This window comes from Protobothrops mucrosquamatus, unplaced genomic scaffold (genome assembly GCF_001527695.2).
Source record: "Protobothrops mucrosquamatus isolate PMUCROS unplaced genomic scaffold, P.Mucros_1.0 scaffold1108, whole genome shotgun sequence".
Lineage (NCBI taxonomy): Eukaryota > Metazoa > Chordata > Lepidosauria > Squamata > Viperidae > Protobothrops > Protobothrops mucrosquamatus.
In genome coordinates this window covers 136,108-150,669 of record NW_015387328.1, presented here as the reverse complement: position 1 = coordinate 150,669, position 14,562 = coordinate 136,108, and the positions used below count along the sequence as shown (strand labels likewise).

Sequence of the window (14,562 nt, the reverse complement as noted above, 5' to 3'; positions counted from 1 at the left end):
ACCTAGCTGGGTCATGAAACGTCTGCAAGAAAACCACCAAACTCAGAGAACACCAAGGATCCCACAGTCCTCCTCCTCCTCCTCCTCCTCCTCCACACTGCAAACCCCACTCCCTTCTAGCACTGATGATGTTACCTCGATGGTTCATAAAACCCCACCGCTCAACCCCAAGCTACGAATATTCTCTGCAAATATCCAAAGGCAGACGAGCCTTCGCTTACCCTCTCCTTTGTCTTCCAGACGCAGCAAGCCAAATTTGTGAACTGGCAAGTGGACGGCGAATACCGGGGCACAGATTTCACCGCGGCCGCCACGCTAGGGAACCCCGATATCGTAGTAGGCTCAGGTGAGCAAACTCCATCCTCGGTTCTTCCTCTTGCCTCATTCCTGCTCACCCTGGGCTCTGGCTTAATCCCTGACCCTTTCCTGGCAGGGCTGCCCAGTGGGGAGGGTGAGGGTTTCCACATAAAAGGTACTAAACAGCCCCCCCCCCATCTGCATTCCACAGGGATCCTAGTGGCACATTATCTGCAGAGCATCACGCCGTGCCTGGCGCTGGGCGGGGAACTGGTGTACCATCGGCGAGCAGGGGAAGAGGGAACCGTCATATCTCTTGCTGGGAAGTACACAGGTAACCCTCGGCATCCTTTGGCGTTAATAATAATAATAATAATAATAATAATAATAGTAATTAACTGCTTCCATCCTGCGACGATATCTGCAATACCATCAAACATCCACATCTGCCTATCCCAGGTCCTTGGTAAGGACTCAATAGGTGGACAAAAATGCCAAATCCAGTCTGAATACCAGGCTGACTGTGCGATCATCATCATAATCAATAATAATAATAATAATAATAATAATAATAATAATAATAATAATAATCTGCCTATCCTAGGTCCTTGGGAAGGACTCGATAGGTGGACAAAAATGCCAAATCCAGTCTGAATACCAGGCTGACTGTGCGATCAATAATAATAATAATAATAATAATAACAACAACAACAACAACAATAAAGTTGGAAGGGACCTTGGAGGTCGTCTAGTCCAACCGCCTACTCAGGCAGGAAATCCTACACCATGTTGAGGGGAAAGGGAGAGGTTTCCATGCTGGCTCAGGAATTCTGGGAGTTGAAGTCCACCAGTCATAAAAGAGCCAAGGTTGCCTACCCCTGGTCTAGACCATTTCGGACAAATGGCTGTCCAGTGTTTTCTTAAAAACTTCCAGTGTTGGGGCATTCACCGCTTCTGGAGGCAGGTTGTTCCACTGGTTAATTGTTTTCACTGTCAGGAAGTTTCTCCTTAGTTCTAGGTTGCTTCTCTCCTTGATCAGTTTCCATCCGTTGCTTCTTGTCCTGCCTTCAGGCGCTTTGGAGAACAGGTTGACCCCCCTCTTCTTTGGGGCAGCCCCACAAAGGGACCCGTTTGAAGGGACCTGGCTTTTTGGGGACTTTGGGGGTTCAGTCAAGCCTGGATACATTTGTGGTTTAATGGCAAAGTGGAACTTGGCAGCTGGATTAATGTCTGTGAGAGTCTAGGACAGGGATCCCCAACCCCCTGGGCTGCGGACCAGCACCTGTCCGTGGCATGCCAGCAGCCGATCCGCACAAACAAGCAAAGCCCCATCTGCGAGATGCAGGCAGCACACACAACCACGCAACCTCCAGTCCACGGAAAAACCTCTCCACGGAACCGGTCCCTGGTGTCCAAAAAGTTGGGGGCCTCTGCCCTAGGACAGCTGGCCACGGAACAATTCAACTCTGCATTAACCATGTCAGTTATTTTTATTATTGTCAAAATTATTGTAACTTGTATTTCTGGGTGGACTTTATTTTATTATCGGCCATGGTGCCGCTCAAATTAATTTAACTTTTATGTTTGTTGAATTGTTCTGCGGCGAATTGCTCTGGCGAGTTGGCCACACTGAGTTGTCCCATTCTGCAAGAAGGAGGGGTCAGATTGTGTGTGTGTGTGTGTGTGTGTGTGTGTGTGTGTGTGTGTGAGCGAGCACAGACCCTTCTTAGCCAAGGAAACCCCCCAATTGACTCTAGGCCAGCTTAGTCTCCCTAACAGGGTTGATGTTCCAGGGAGCAATCTGTACACCATTCTGAGCTCTGAACAAAAATAGGATAGAAACGTATTGTGTCAATAAGATCACACAATACTTCGCCTAATGAAAAAAAAATGCATCGTTCCCTCTTGTGGTCGTAAGCCGAGAACCACCTGTGGTGGTGATGCCACTCAGCCTGGGGCGGGGTCCTGCACGGGGGCTCAAGGCAGATCTTGGTCCCCCAAGGAAGACAGTCTCCCTTTTCCATCCTCCACAGCACCAAATTGGATTGCGACGCTGACAATAGGACAGGCTGGCGCACACGCCACGTATTACCACAAGGCCAGCGACCAAGTGAGTTGTCTTTGGGAGACGACGTGGTGGGGCAGGGCTGCAGTGGGGCCCAGGTGCCGTGGGGCCTGGCTCTCATGCCTTCTCTCTGGTCCGGCTCTCCAGTTGCAGGTGGGGGTGGAATTCGAAGCCAGCACCCGCATGCAAGACACCAGCGCAACCTTCGGATACCAGCTGGATCTACCCAAAGCCAACCTCCTTTTCAAAGGTATGGAGCTCTTGAGTTTATTTCTTCGGGGGGGGAGGGTTAAGGGGGCCGTTTCTTCAGTAAAGCGAAACAAAACGATGCCTGCAGGCCGTCTTCGACTTACGACGGTTCGTTTAGTGACTGTTTCAAAGTTACGCCGGCCCGGTCCTCGCGTTTAGGACTGTTGCGGTTCACGCGGTCACAATCTGGGCGTTGGCAACCGGCTCACCTTTGCGACGGTTGCAGCGTCCTGCGGTCACCTGGCTGGCCCTGGGTTCAAGAGGCGAGCAGAGTCAGCAGGTGGGTGGAGCTGCCTTCGCTTCCCGGCTGCGCGATTCGCTTAACGGCACCGACTTAACAACGCCTGGTCAAAAAAAAAAGGTCGTAAAATCAGAAGCCGACTCATTTAACAGCCCCACAGAAAGTCTATTCCCAGTTGTGGACATAAGGTCGAAGACTACCTGTGCTGGGTTGGGCCCTAATAGGGAGCGCTCAAATTTGGACAAGTGGATCAATCTATTTATCTCTTTTTGTCTGGCCATCTCTGTCTGTCTGTCCCCTATCTATCTGACTATCCATTTATGCCTCCATCCATCTATATCTATCTATCTATCCATCCATTCTATGTCTGTCTGTCTGTCTGTCTTTCTAGCTGTCTAATCCATCTATATATCTACCCATCTATTTATCTCTGTCTTTCTTTCTGTCTGCCTATCTAACTATCTGTGCATCCATCTATCCATTTATCTCTGTCTGTCTATCCATCTCTGTCTGTCTCCTGTTTACCTGACTATATATCCATCTCTGTCTTGTCTCTCTATCTCTGTCTGTCTGTCTGTCTGTCTGTCTGCCTACCTACCTACCTACCTACATTTATCTATCTATCTATCTGTCTGTCTATCTATCTATCTATCTATCTATCTATCTATCTATCTATCTATCTATCATCTATCTATCTATCTATCTATCTATCTATCTATCTATCTAATTATGCATCCATCTATCCATTTATCTCTTTCTGTCTATCCATCTGTCTATCTCCTGTTTACCTGACTATACATCCATCCATCCATGTCTGTCTGTCTGTCTGTCTGTCTGTCTATCTATCTATCTATCTATATCTCTGTTTTTCTGTCTTATCCATTTACCTCTGTCAGTCTGTCTGCCTATCCACCTATTCATCTATCCATTTATCTATTTATCCCTCTGTCTGCCTATCTAATCTAGTCTCTCTATCTCCTGCCTTTATTATCATATAATAATGATACACTTATTGCAATTATTTCTTATAATTATTTATTCCTTTTGCGAGGGGCCGTCTCCCCCGCACTTTTTGACTCTGATTCCCCTCCGTCCCCAGGCTCCATTGACAGCAACTGGATCGTGGGGGCCGCCTTGGAAAAGAAGCTGATCCCGCTGCCCCTGACGCTCGCCATGGGGGCCTTCCTCAATCACCGCAAGAACAAATTCCAGTGCGGCTTCGGCCTCACCATTGGTTAAGCTGCCCTTCTCCTCCTCCTCCTCCTCCTCCTCCTCCTTCTCCTCACCACCTTCAGTGCAGTTCATGGCCCCATTTTCCTCCTTGTCTGGCCCTCGGTGGGGCGGGCAGGAAGGGAGACCCACCCCGGGGGTCGTCTGGGGGTGGAGAGCAGGAAGGGGGGCCTTCTGCCTCCCACCCAGAAGGAGCAGCTGGTGGTGGACCTGTAAGTTGGGGACGCCAGACCTTTGGCCCAAAATACGGTTCACAAGATCCACGGGGCACTGCTTCGCTGCCTCCTGCCACCAGGGGGCACTCTAGCCTTGGGAACAGGGAAAAGGCTTTCTTTCCCAGAGATTGGGGCTGCCAGAGGTCTGGAATTGAGGGAGCTTGGCCCCTCCCTCCCTCCCTCCCTCCCACCCATTCCCCCACCCATTTCCTTCCCTTTTTCCCTCCATCCGGGAAGGAGAGCGCCAACTTTGACGGTTTTCCAAAGAGAGGGGAAAAAAAATCCGTAGGACCTGCCTTTAAATGCAATGCAGGAGCTTATCCTCGTTTTGGTTTATTGGGGAGATTTATTTTTATTTTTATTTTTATTTTTCGTTTGGTTTGGGTTTTGCCAAAAGGCGCAACGGCAATCGTGGTTTTCTCGGGCCCGTTTCGGGGGGGGGCCCTCCAGTTGCACCCCGCCCTTCCCTCCTTGCCGCCTCTGCCCTCAAGTTGTGCGGGAAGCTGCCGTTGTGTCTCTGCATTGGCTGGATGTACGAAAACAGTGTTTCTCAGATCTCCCCCCCCCGGCCCCCCCAATGCAGACCACCCCTCTTCAGTGGAAGCCGCCTGTCCTGTGCATGAAAAAGCTTCATCGGAACGAGAGAGAGAGACACAGAGAGAGAGAGAGAGAGCTGCCTTGCCTGCTATCACTCCCGGGGCCCTACGGAGTTTGTGGGGGGAGTATCTGCACTGCCCTTCCCTCCTGCCACCAGAGACTGTGTGTAAATCATGTTTATAAGTTATGGGAGGGGGGGCAAAAAAAAAAAGGATCTTTTACAAATGGAAAACGAAGCAACCTCAACAGAGGGGAGTCGACTTCCTCTGCAAAGTTCAGAATATCTGGTTTCAATAAAAACCCATCTACAATGCTTCCCGTCTGGGCCTTCCCCTCGTTTTGATTTTCGGGGACCCTCGGTGGCAGTTGAGGGGCTGAAGGAGGTCATCCGGGTCACGGTTGTTCCCCCCCCAAAAAAGGTGCTTTTTCCAAAGGCCACTGGGCTTGGTTTTTTTGTTTTTTTTTGAAGACGTTTCGCTTCTCATCTCAAGAAGCTTCTTCCGTTCTGGCCGAATTTCTGACTGACCTGACGCCTTTCGTCAGAATGGAAGAAGCTTCTTGGGATGAGAAGTGAAATGTCTTCAAAGAAAAAACAAGTCCAGTTGCTTTTGGGGGGAAAAGCACTTTTGTGCTAAGGCAGGGGTAGGCAACCTTGGCTCTTTTATGACTGGTGGACTTCAACTCCCAGAATTCCTGAGCCAGCATGGAAACCTCTCCCTTTCCCCTCAGCGTGGCTGGCTGAGGAATTCTGGGAGTTGAAGTCCACCAGTCATAAAAGAGCCAAGGTTGCCTACCCCTGGCCTAGGCCTGTGTTTCTCAACCTTGGCCACTCAGAGATGGGTGGACTTCAACTCCCAGAATTCCTGAGCCAGCATGGCTCAGCTTGGAAACCTCTCCCTTTCCCCTCAGCATGGCTGGCTCAGGAATTCTGGGAGTTGAAGTCCACCAGTCATAAAAGAGCCAAGGTTGCCTACCGTTGGGCTAAGGAGAAGAGTTTGGATGAAAGAACACCCCAAGTCCTATGCTATGCCCCCTCCCAAAAGTCCCTGTTCAAATTTGGCTGCGAGAACAGTAGGAAGGGAGAAGCAAGATTGTGGGTTATGGGCCAACCTTAGGTTGACTTGTATTCCTATCCCACTGAAAACAAATCCTGGTTTAATTTCTGTCTTCGATTGTATCAATGGTTAGGAGGAGACAGTCAGTTGAAACTGGATTAGAAGGGCTATTTTTCAAGCAGGTCATCTGTCTGTGTTCCAAAGGTGATAATCTATGATTTCATTGATGGACCCATGAAGTAATAGGACACTTCCACTCCAATTTTCAAAATGTTTGGTCCTCAATTTCAAAGGTACAACGTGAAACCTGAGATGGAAGCCAGCCAGGTGATAAGCTAAGTAAACGAAGTCAACTTGGTCCAGAAGACAAAACGGTCAAAATCCCAGTTGCTCGTAATTCTTGTATGGTCAATGTACAATGCCTATGTACACATCGGTGTCTACGTTCGACAAAGCCTGCAAAGACTTGGTTGGCTTCAGTCTTTGAGGCCACAACACTGCAAAAACGTGTTGTATGAAGGCGAGTTAATCAAAGTTAATCTGGTTGATTGATGGGTCAGGCGTCCCGAAAACGGGGACTAATTATATTACTAACCAGTAGATTGGAGTAACCTCCTAGTAAAGCATCTCTAGAGAGAAGCAACCTCGATTGTGAGAACAATTCATCAGTGGAACGACCTGCCTCCAGAAGCTGTGGGTGCTCCAACACTGGAGGTTTTTAGGAAGAGATTGGACATTTGAACTGGTACAGGCTTTCCTTCCTGAGCAGAGGGCTGGACTAGAAGACCTCTGAGGTCCCTCCCGACACGGTTATTCTGTTAGACTCGTAGGGCTTTTCAACCAGTGGTACGGGTACCACCTGTGGTACATTGGCACCTGGCAGGTGGTACGCGACCATCCTAGAAAAGTAGCGGGGGAGGGGAATGAGCTGAACCTGTGGCAGCACCGCACAAGCCTGAGCGAGAGACGGCTGGAGCTGCAGGGCTGTCAGGGCTCAGCGGAAGCGCCAGGATCGGCGCTTCTTCAGGGCTGTCAGGGCTCAGTGGAAGCGCCAGGATCAGCGCCAGGCTCCAGCTGGAGCTCGGCACTGATCTTGGCGCTTCCGCTGAGCCCAGAAGAAGCGCCGATCAGCTGGAATGTTGCAGCATCTCCAGAGTCTTGTGATTTACATTCAGATGCTTGGCAACTGATTCATATTTATGACGGTCACAGTGTCCCAGGGTCATGTGAAGTGACCAAAACCTGCTGCAAACACCCAGCAGACGGGGGGAATAAAGACCAAACACCCCCCACCCCACCCCTGCTGCCAATCCTCAATAGAAATTCTCACAACAATGGAAACCTCGGACAGGAGGAAGAGCGCCGCCGGGCGGGCAGGCAGGTGTCTTGCTCGGCTGTGGCTTGTGGGGCACTTTTTTCAGTGCCATTGTAACTTCGAACAGTCACTAAGCGAACTGTTGTAAGTCGAGGACTACCTGTGCTTTATCACTTTTTTCCTTTTTTGGGGGGGGTCATCAAGTTTTTGACACCTTGCTAGGCGACTGGTGGTACTCAGATATTGCCATATCGTAAAAGTGGTACAATAGGTGAAAAGGTTGAAAAGCCCTGTGTTAGAGCACATTTCTAGATCAGTCCAAAGGTCACTAAGCAAAACTTGTAAGTTGAGGACTACCTGTCCCTAAATTGGATTTAGCAAGGTCCCGGTCCTAGGAGGTATGACTGGGTGGCACCGATACACCTTTTATAGGCAGTCCTTGGCTTAACCACCATTCGTTCTTCTCTTTCCCCTCTGAGGGAGTTTCACCATGAAGTACGTTGGTTGTGTGGATGCATCAGACTTGACCCCATTGTTGCAGGGTGGTGAGGACAGTCTCCACCAAGGTTAAAAACAATTCAGGGGTTGTGTATTCTCTAGGAGAGTGTTTTTCAATCCTGGTGATTTTAAGATGGATGGACTTCATCAATGCTAGGAGGGAATGGGGTTTGCTTCTATCCTAGTGTATAAAATGAGGGCACACCCCCTTCCCTTCGGGCACTGATGATATTAGCTAGTTGGGTCATGAAAGGTCTGCAAGAAAATAACAAGCTCAGAGAATACCAAGGACCCCACAGCAGTCATTCTCTTCCTCCTCCTCCTCCTCCTCCTCCTCCTCCTCCTTTCCATCAACCCCTCTCCCTTCTAGCACTGATGATGTTACCTAGTTGGGTCATGAAATGTCTCCAAGGAAATCACCAAGCTCAGAGAACACCCAGGACGACTACTACTACTACTACTACTACTACTACTACTACTACTACTACTACTCTTTCTCCTCTCTGCAAACCCCACTCCCTTCTAGCAGTTGATGGTGTTGCCTAGTTGGGTCATGAAAAATCTGTAGGATCACAATCAAGCTCAGAAAGAACCAAGGACCCCACAGTCCTCCTTGTCGTCGTCCTTCCTCCTCCTCCTCCTCCTCCTCCTCCTCCTCCTCCTTTCCATCAACCCCTCACCCTTCTAGCACCGATGATGTTAGCTAGTTGGGTCATGAAATGTCTCCAAGGAAATCACCAAGCTCAGAGAACACCCAGGACTACTACTACTACTACTACTACTACTACTACTACTACTACTACTCTTTCTCCTCTCTGCAAACCCCACTCCCTTCTAGCAGTTGATGGTGTTGCCCAGTTGGGTCATGAAAAATCTGTAGGATCACAATCAAACTCAGAAAGAACCAAAGGACCCCACAGTCCTCGTCCTTCTCGTTCTCCTCGTCGTCCTCCTCCTCCTCTCCACCAACCCCTCTCCCTTCTAGCACCGATGATGTTAGCTAGTTGGGTCATGAAATGTCTCCAAGGAAACCACTTAGCTCAGAGCACACCAAGGACCCCCACAAGGCAGCCCTGAGCTACAGAGGTTCTCTTCCATCAGTACCATAAGATGTGCAGTCTTAGAGGGGTTTTTAAAAAACTGAAACAAAACTCTTTCGATATCGAAGGCTTCGTGTGGCTGTTTTTTCCGAGAATTAATGACGGTATGTGTGTTTATACATCTCGGGTTACGAAACCACGATCTGGCGAGCAAGAGTTAGGGAAATGGCTCAAAAGGAAGGTTGTTGTCCCACGACTCTGGAGCCCAGGTTAATCAATTATAGCGCAGGACGGTCACCTCGTCCTACAATCCATAAATAGATCCTGGATTCTCGGGCAGGCAGTTCTTCCTCCCATTCTTCACAAGAACCCGGGCTGATCCCACCATGAAATCTATTGCCATTTTCCTTACCGTGGCCTTCCTCACAGGTAAGTCTTCTCAGGTGCCGCCTCATCGCTTCTTACCTGCAGTCGGAGGAGGAGAACCAGGTTAGTCTTATGGTAGCCCAAGATCAGAAGGAGATGCTACCCAATAGCAGTCTCAAACGGCATTGTGATCCACCTTGCTCAATCCTACAGATCAACCCTCGAAATCCTTTTCCAGCCCTTAAATCTTAAACTCCAATTCTGTTAAAAAAAAAACCCTCATAGAGACGTGCAACTATTTTTCCAGGCGCTGGGTTCGGGAAATCTCGGCACCTGTTGTATTTCAGCCTGCCCCCACGGATACCAAAGATTGGCAGTGTTTCTCAACGTTGACAATTTTAAGGCATGTGGACTTCAACTCCCAGAATTCCACAGCCAGCAATGCTGGCTGTGGAATTCTGGGAGTTGAAGTCCACATGCCTTAAAATTGTCAACGTTGAGAAACACTGGGCTAGAGGCTCACCCAGGGCTGTAACTGGTATAGTTTTTATTTACCCCGTCCAACTGGGCTTACTCCCTTGAGTCGTTAAAGAATGGATCCACCCGCGATTGTTTCATAATATAGCGTCTGAATTGAAGGAGCCAATTCTGAGGACCTGTAAAGTAAAATTTGTTTGGATAAGTTGATCAGCAGAGGAGAAAAGAAACGAGAGAAGCAACCTAGAACTAAGGAGAAACTTCCTGACAGTGAGAACAATGAACCAGTGGAACAACCCGCCTCCAGAAGCGGTGAATGCTCCAACACTGGAAGTTTTTAAGAAGAGACTGGACGGCCATTTGTCCGAAATGGTATAGGGTTTCCTGCCTGAGCAGGGGGTTGGACTAGATGACCTCCAAGGTCCCTTCCAACTTTATTATTATTATTATTATTACTTAGCTACATTTGCTTGCAAGGCGTCTTGGAAGGAAAAGAAATCTGGCTGTTTTCATTTCACTTCTGGTGGGTTGGGTTCAAATTAGTAACAGGATGTTTTCCAGCTGTTCGTAGAACATTTCTCAGTTCTGCTCTACCAAGACAAGTAGTCCTTGACTTATGGACACCATTGGGATCAAGACGGTTGTTAAGTGAATTGAGCCACACCTGACTTTATGGCTTTTGTTTGTCATGGCCGCTAAGCAAATCACTGCAGTTTAGTGGATCAGGTGGACGTTAAGCGAAACTGGCTTCCCCCAGGGATGATGCATGTCGGAAGCCAGCTGGAAAGGTCAGAAACGGTGGTCACGTGACCCCGGGACAGTGCAACTGTCGTAAGTACATGCCAGTTGCCAAACGCCTGAATTTTGATCACGTGACAAGGAGATGCCACAATGGTGGTAAGTGTGAAAAAGGGCCGTAAGTCATTTTTTCCCCGGTGCCATTGTAACTTCACATGGTCACTATACGGTGAACAACCGGTTCTTTGTGTGGATGCTGCTTCCGGAAGTCCGTTCTGTGCCTGAGCAACAAAAAATTAGCTACCGCTTCTGCTGAACTGGTGCAAACTGGCTGAATCCTACCACAGGAAGGAAGGAAGGAAGGAAGGAAGGAAGGAAGGAAGGAAGGAAGGAAGGAAGGAAGGAAGGAAGGAGTGGTGGGATTCAAATATGAGAACAACCGGTTCTCTGTGTGGATGCCGCTTCCGGAAGTCCGTTCTGTGCCTGAGCAACAAAAAATTAGCTACCGGTTCTGCCGAAGTGGTGCAAACTGCCTGAATCCCACGGAAGGAAGGAAGGAAGGAAGGAAGGAAGGAAGGAAGGAAGGAAGGAGATTCAAATATGTGAATAACTGGTTCTCTGCGTGGATGCCACTTCCGGAAGTCTGTTCTGGGCCTGGGCAACAAACAAATTAGCTACTGGTTCTGCCAAAGTGGTGGGAACTGCCTGAATCCCACCACAGGAAGGAAGGAAGGAAGGAAGGAAGGAAGGAGTGGTGGGATTCAAATATGTGAATAACCGGTTCTCTGCGTGGATACCACTTCCGGAAGTCTGTTCTGGGCCTGGGCAACAAACAAATTAGCTACCAGTTCTGCAGAAGTGGTGGGAACCGGCTGAATCCCACCACAGGAGGGAAAGAGGAAAGAACCGGTAGCTAATTTTTTGTTGCCCAGGCCCAGAATGGACTTCCGGAAGCGGCATCCACGCAGAGAACCAGTTTTTCACCTATTTGAATCCCACCACTCCTTCCTTCCTTCCTTCCTTCCTTCCTTCCTTCCTTCCTTCCTTCCTCCCTCCCTCCCTCCCTCCCTTCCTTCCTTCCTTCCTTCCTTCCTTCCTTCCCTCGCTGTGGTGGGATTCAGCCGGTTCCCACCACTTTGGCAGAACCGGTAGCTAATTTTTGGTTGCCCAGGCCCAGAACGGACTTCCGGAAGCGGCATCCACGCAGAGAACCGGTTGTTCCTCTATTTGAATCCCACCACTGGCTCTGTTGTGGTCGTAAGTCAAGGATCGCCTGCATAGGTTACTTTCAGACAGTGAAAAGGGCTCTCTTTTTTGGCCTCATCCATGCTTTCGTTTCCTCCTTAGGTTTTCAAGCAGCTGTCCTCAGCAATGAGCCTCCTGCCCAAGCCACCCCGGAGCCGACAGTTCTGGAGCATCTGCAAGACCAATTTGGGAAAATTTCCACCCAGCTCACAGATAATGTCAACGAAGGCCTGAGCGCGGTGAAGTGAGTCAGCAAACATCTCCCCCGGGATGGTGCAAGAGCTTCCCTCTTATCTGTCCCCCTCTGGGTGTCACAGGTTGTTCTGACCCAGAGTGAATTTGGCATCGCCCGAAAGCCGCGATGACCTTGATAACAATATAATTAGCTTCCAAAGGGGGAGGGGGGCTTTGATCCACCCCCTTCTCCTGTCTCATGACCCTCCCATTCATGTTTGGAAAGTTTGGGAGTCCATCAAATCAAATGTAAAAAAGATGTTGAGACTCTAGAAACAAAGTACGAGGGTTGGACTCGATGACCTCCAAGGTCCCTTCCAACATTATTATTATTATTATTATTATTATTATTATTATTATTATTATTATTATTATTATTATTATTATTAAGAGCAACAAAGATGATTAAAGGTCTGGAGGCTAAAACATATAAGGAACGGTTGCAGGAATTGGGTATGTCTAGTTTAATGAAGAGAAGGATGAGGGGGGACATGATAGCAGTCTTCCAATATTTGGGGGGCTGCCCCAAAGAAGAGGGAGTCAAGCTATTCTCCAAAGCGCCTGAGGGCAGGACAAGAAGCAACGAGATGGAAACTAATCAAGGAGAGAAGCAACCCAGAACTAAGGAGAAATTTCCTGATAGAACAATTAACCAGTAGAACAACCTGCCTCCAGAAGCTCCAATACTGGAAGTCTTTTAGAAGAGACTGGACAGCCATTTGTCCAAAATGGTATAGGGTTTCCTGCCTGAGCAGGGGGTTGGACTAGATGACCTCCAAGGTCCCTTCCAACTTACGGCCCTGAAAAAAGGGACTTAGAACCATTTTTCACACTTGACCGTTGCAGCGTCCCCCACCGTCACCTGATCAAAATTCAGACGTTTGGCAACCGACTCTTATTTATGACGGTCGTAGCGTCCTGGTGTGTGTGTGTGTGTCACGTGATCCCCTTTGGCGGTTTTTGACAAGCAAAGTCAAGGGGGAACCCGATTCGCTTAAAACCCTGTTACTCACTTAACGACTGTTAGCGATTCCCTTGACAAATGTGGCAAGGAAAGTCGTAAACGGGGGCAAAACTCATTTCACCGCGGTCTCACTTAGCGACAGAAATTTTGGGTTCAGTTGTGGTTGTAAGTCAAAGACTTCCCGCACAATGGGAAACTTGAGATGGAAGCCAGCCAGGTGATAAGCTAAATAAATAAAATCAGCTTGACCCAAAAGACAAAACGGTCAAAATCCCAGATGCCCGGAGTTATTATACATCAGTTATTGTACAATGCCTCTGTACACATCGGTGTCTACTTTCAACAAAGCCTGCAAGACTTGGTTGGCTTCAGTCCTTGAGGCTACAACACCGCAAACATGTGTTGTCTGAAGGCACGTTAGTCTGGTTAAAACATGCGAAGAACGGTTGCAGGAACTGGGTATGTCTAGTTTAATGAAAAGAAGGAGTAGGGGGGGACATGATAGCAATGTTGGAAGAGATCCTGGAGGTCTTCTAGTCCAACCCCCTGCGCAAGCGACAGACCCTATACAATTTCAGAGAAGTGGCTGTCCAGTCTCTTCTTAAAAACCTCCAGTGTTGGAGCATGCACAACTTCTAAAGGGAAGTACTTCATGATTAATTGTTCTCACTGCCAGGAAATTTCTCCTTCGTTCCAGATTGAAAAAAGAACAACCATAAAATTTATGATCATAGAGAATTTTAGATCTTGAGTATCAACTCAAGATAATAATAATAATAATAATAATAATAATAATAATAATAATAATAATAATAATAATAATAATAATAATAATAATAATAATAATAATAATAAAGTTGGAAGGGACCTTGGAGGTCATGTAGTCCAACCCCCTGCTCAGGCAGGAAACCCTATACCATTTCGGACAAATGGCTGTCCAGTCTCTTCTTAAAAACTTCCAGTGTTGGTGCATTCACAACTTTCGGAAGCAGGTCGTTCCACTGGTTAATTGTTCTCACTGTCAGGAAGTTTCTCCTTAGTTCTAGGTTGCTTCTCTCCTTGATTAGTTTCCATCCGTTGCTTCTTGTCCTGCCTTCAGGGGCTTTGGAGAATAGCTTGACTGCCTCTTCTTTGGGGCAGCCTCTGAGATATTGGAAGACTGCTATCATGTCCCCCCTCGTCCTTCTCTTCGTTAAACTAGACATACCCAATTCCAGCCACCGTTCTTTGTATGTTTTACCCTCCAGCCCCCTGATCATCTTTGTTGCTCTTCTCTGAACTCTTTCCAGAGTCCCAACCTCTTTTTCATATCGTGGCGGCCAAAACTGGATGCAGTATTCCAAATGTGGTCTTACAGGTAGTCCTTGACTTACAACCATAATGGACTGCCTACACAAAGTGGTACTAACACTTCATGTGATCTTGAAGGGACATTGAGATACTCTCCACACCAGGGGTCCCCAACTTATAGGCCGCAGCCAGCTACTGGGCCTTGGTCTACTGGCCACTGGGCTGCAGGACAAGCTGGCCAGTGCGCACACACCCACCCACTCGCATTAGCAGCCACAGACCCGTTTGCACACGTGTGTGGTGCTAGTGGCGGCAGCTAGCTCCTGTGTGCCTGTGCAAATGGGGCCGCTAGTAGGCATGCGGGTTACACAGCCCGTTTGTGCAGGTGTGCAGGGCTGGTGGCAGTGGCTAGTGCCTGTGTGCTCACACAAACAGCTGCTAGTCCC

The 14,562-nt window shown here is 48.4% G+C and overlaps 1 protein-coding gene across 1 annotated transcript in view; it reads left to right on the top strand.

Moving 5' to 3' along the window:
• The window catches only part of TOMM40 (translocase of outer mitochondrial membrane 40), an 11,662-nt gene extending 7,562 nt beyond the window's left edge, over positions 1-4,100 (top strand). The window contains exons 5-9 of the mRNA XM_015820281.1: positions 241-346; positions 509-631; positions 2,331-2,407; positions 2,510-2,612; positions 3,952-4,100. Coding sequence (XP_015675767.1) covers positions 241-346; positions 509-631; positions 2,331-2,407; positions 2,510-2,612; positions 3,952-4,091 — 549 coding nt within the window. The 3' untranslated portion in view covers positions 4,092-4,100. The remainder of the gene's footprint in view (positions 1-240; positions 347-508; positions 632-2,330; positions 2,408-2,509; positions 2,613-3,951) is intronic.
• The last annotated feature ends 10,462 nt before the right edge of the window (positions 4,101-14,562 follow it).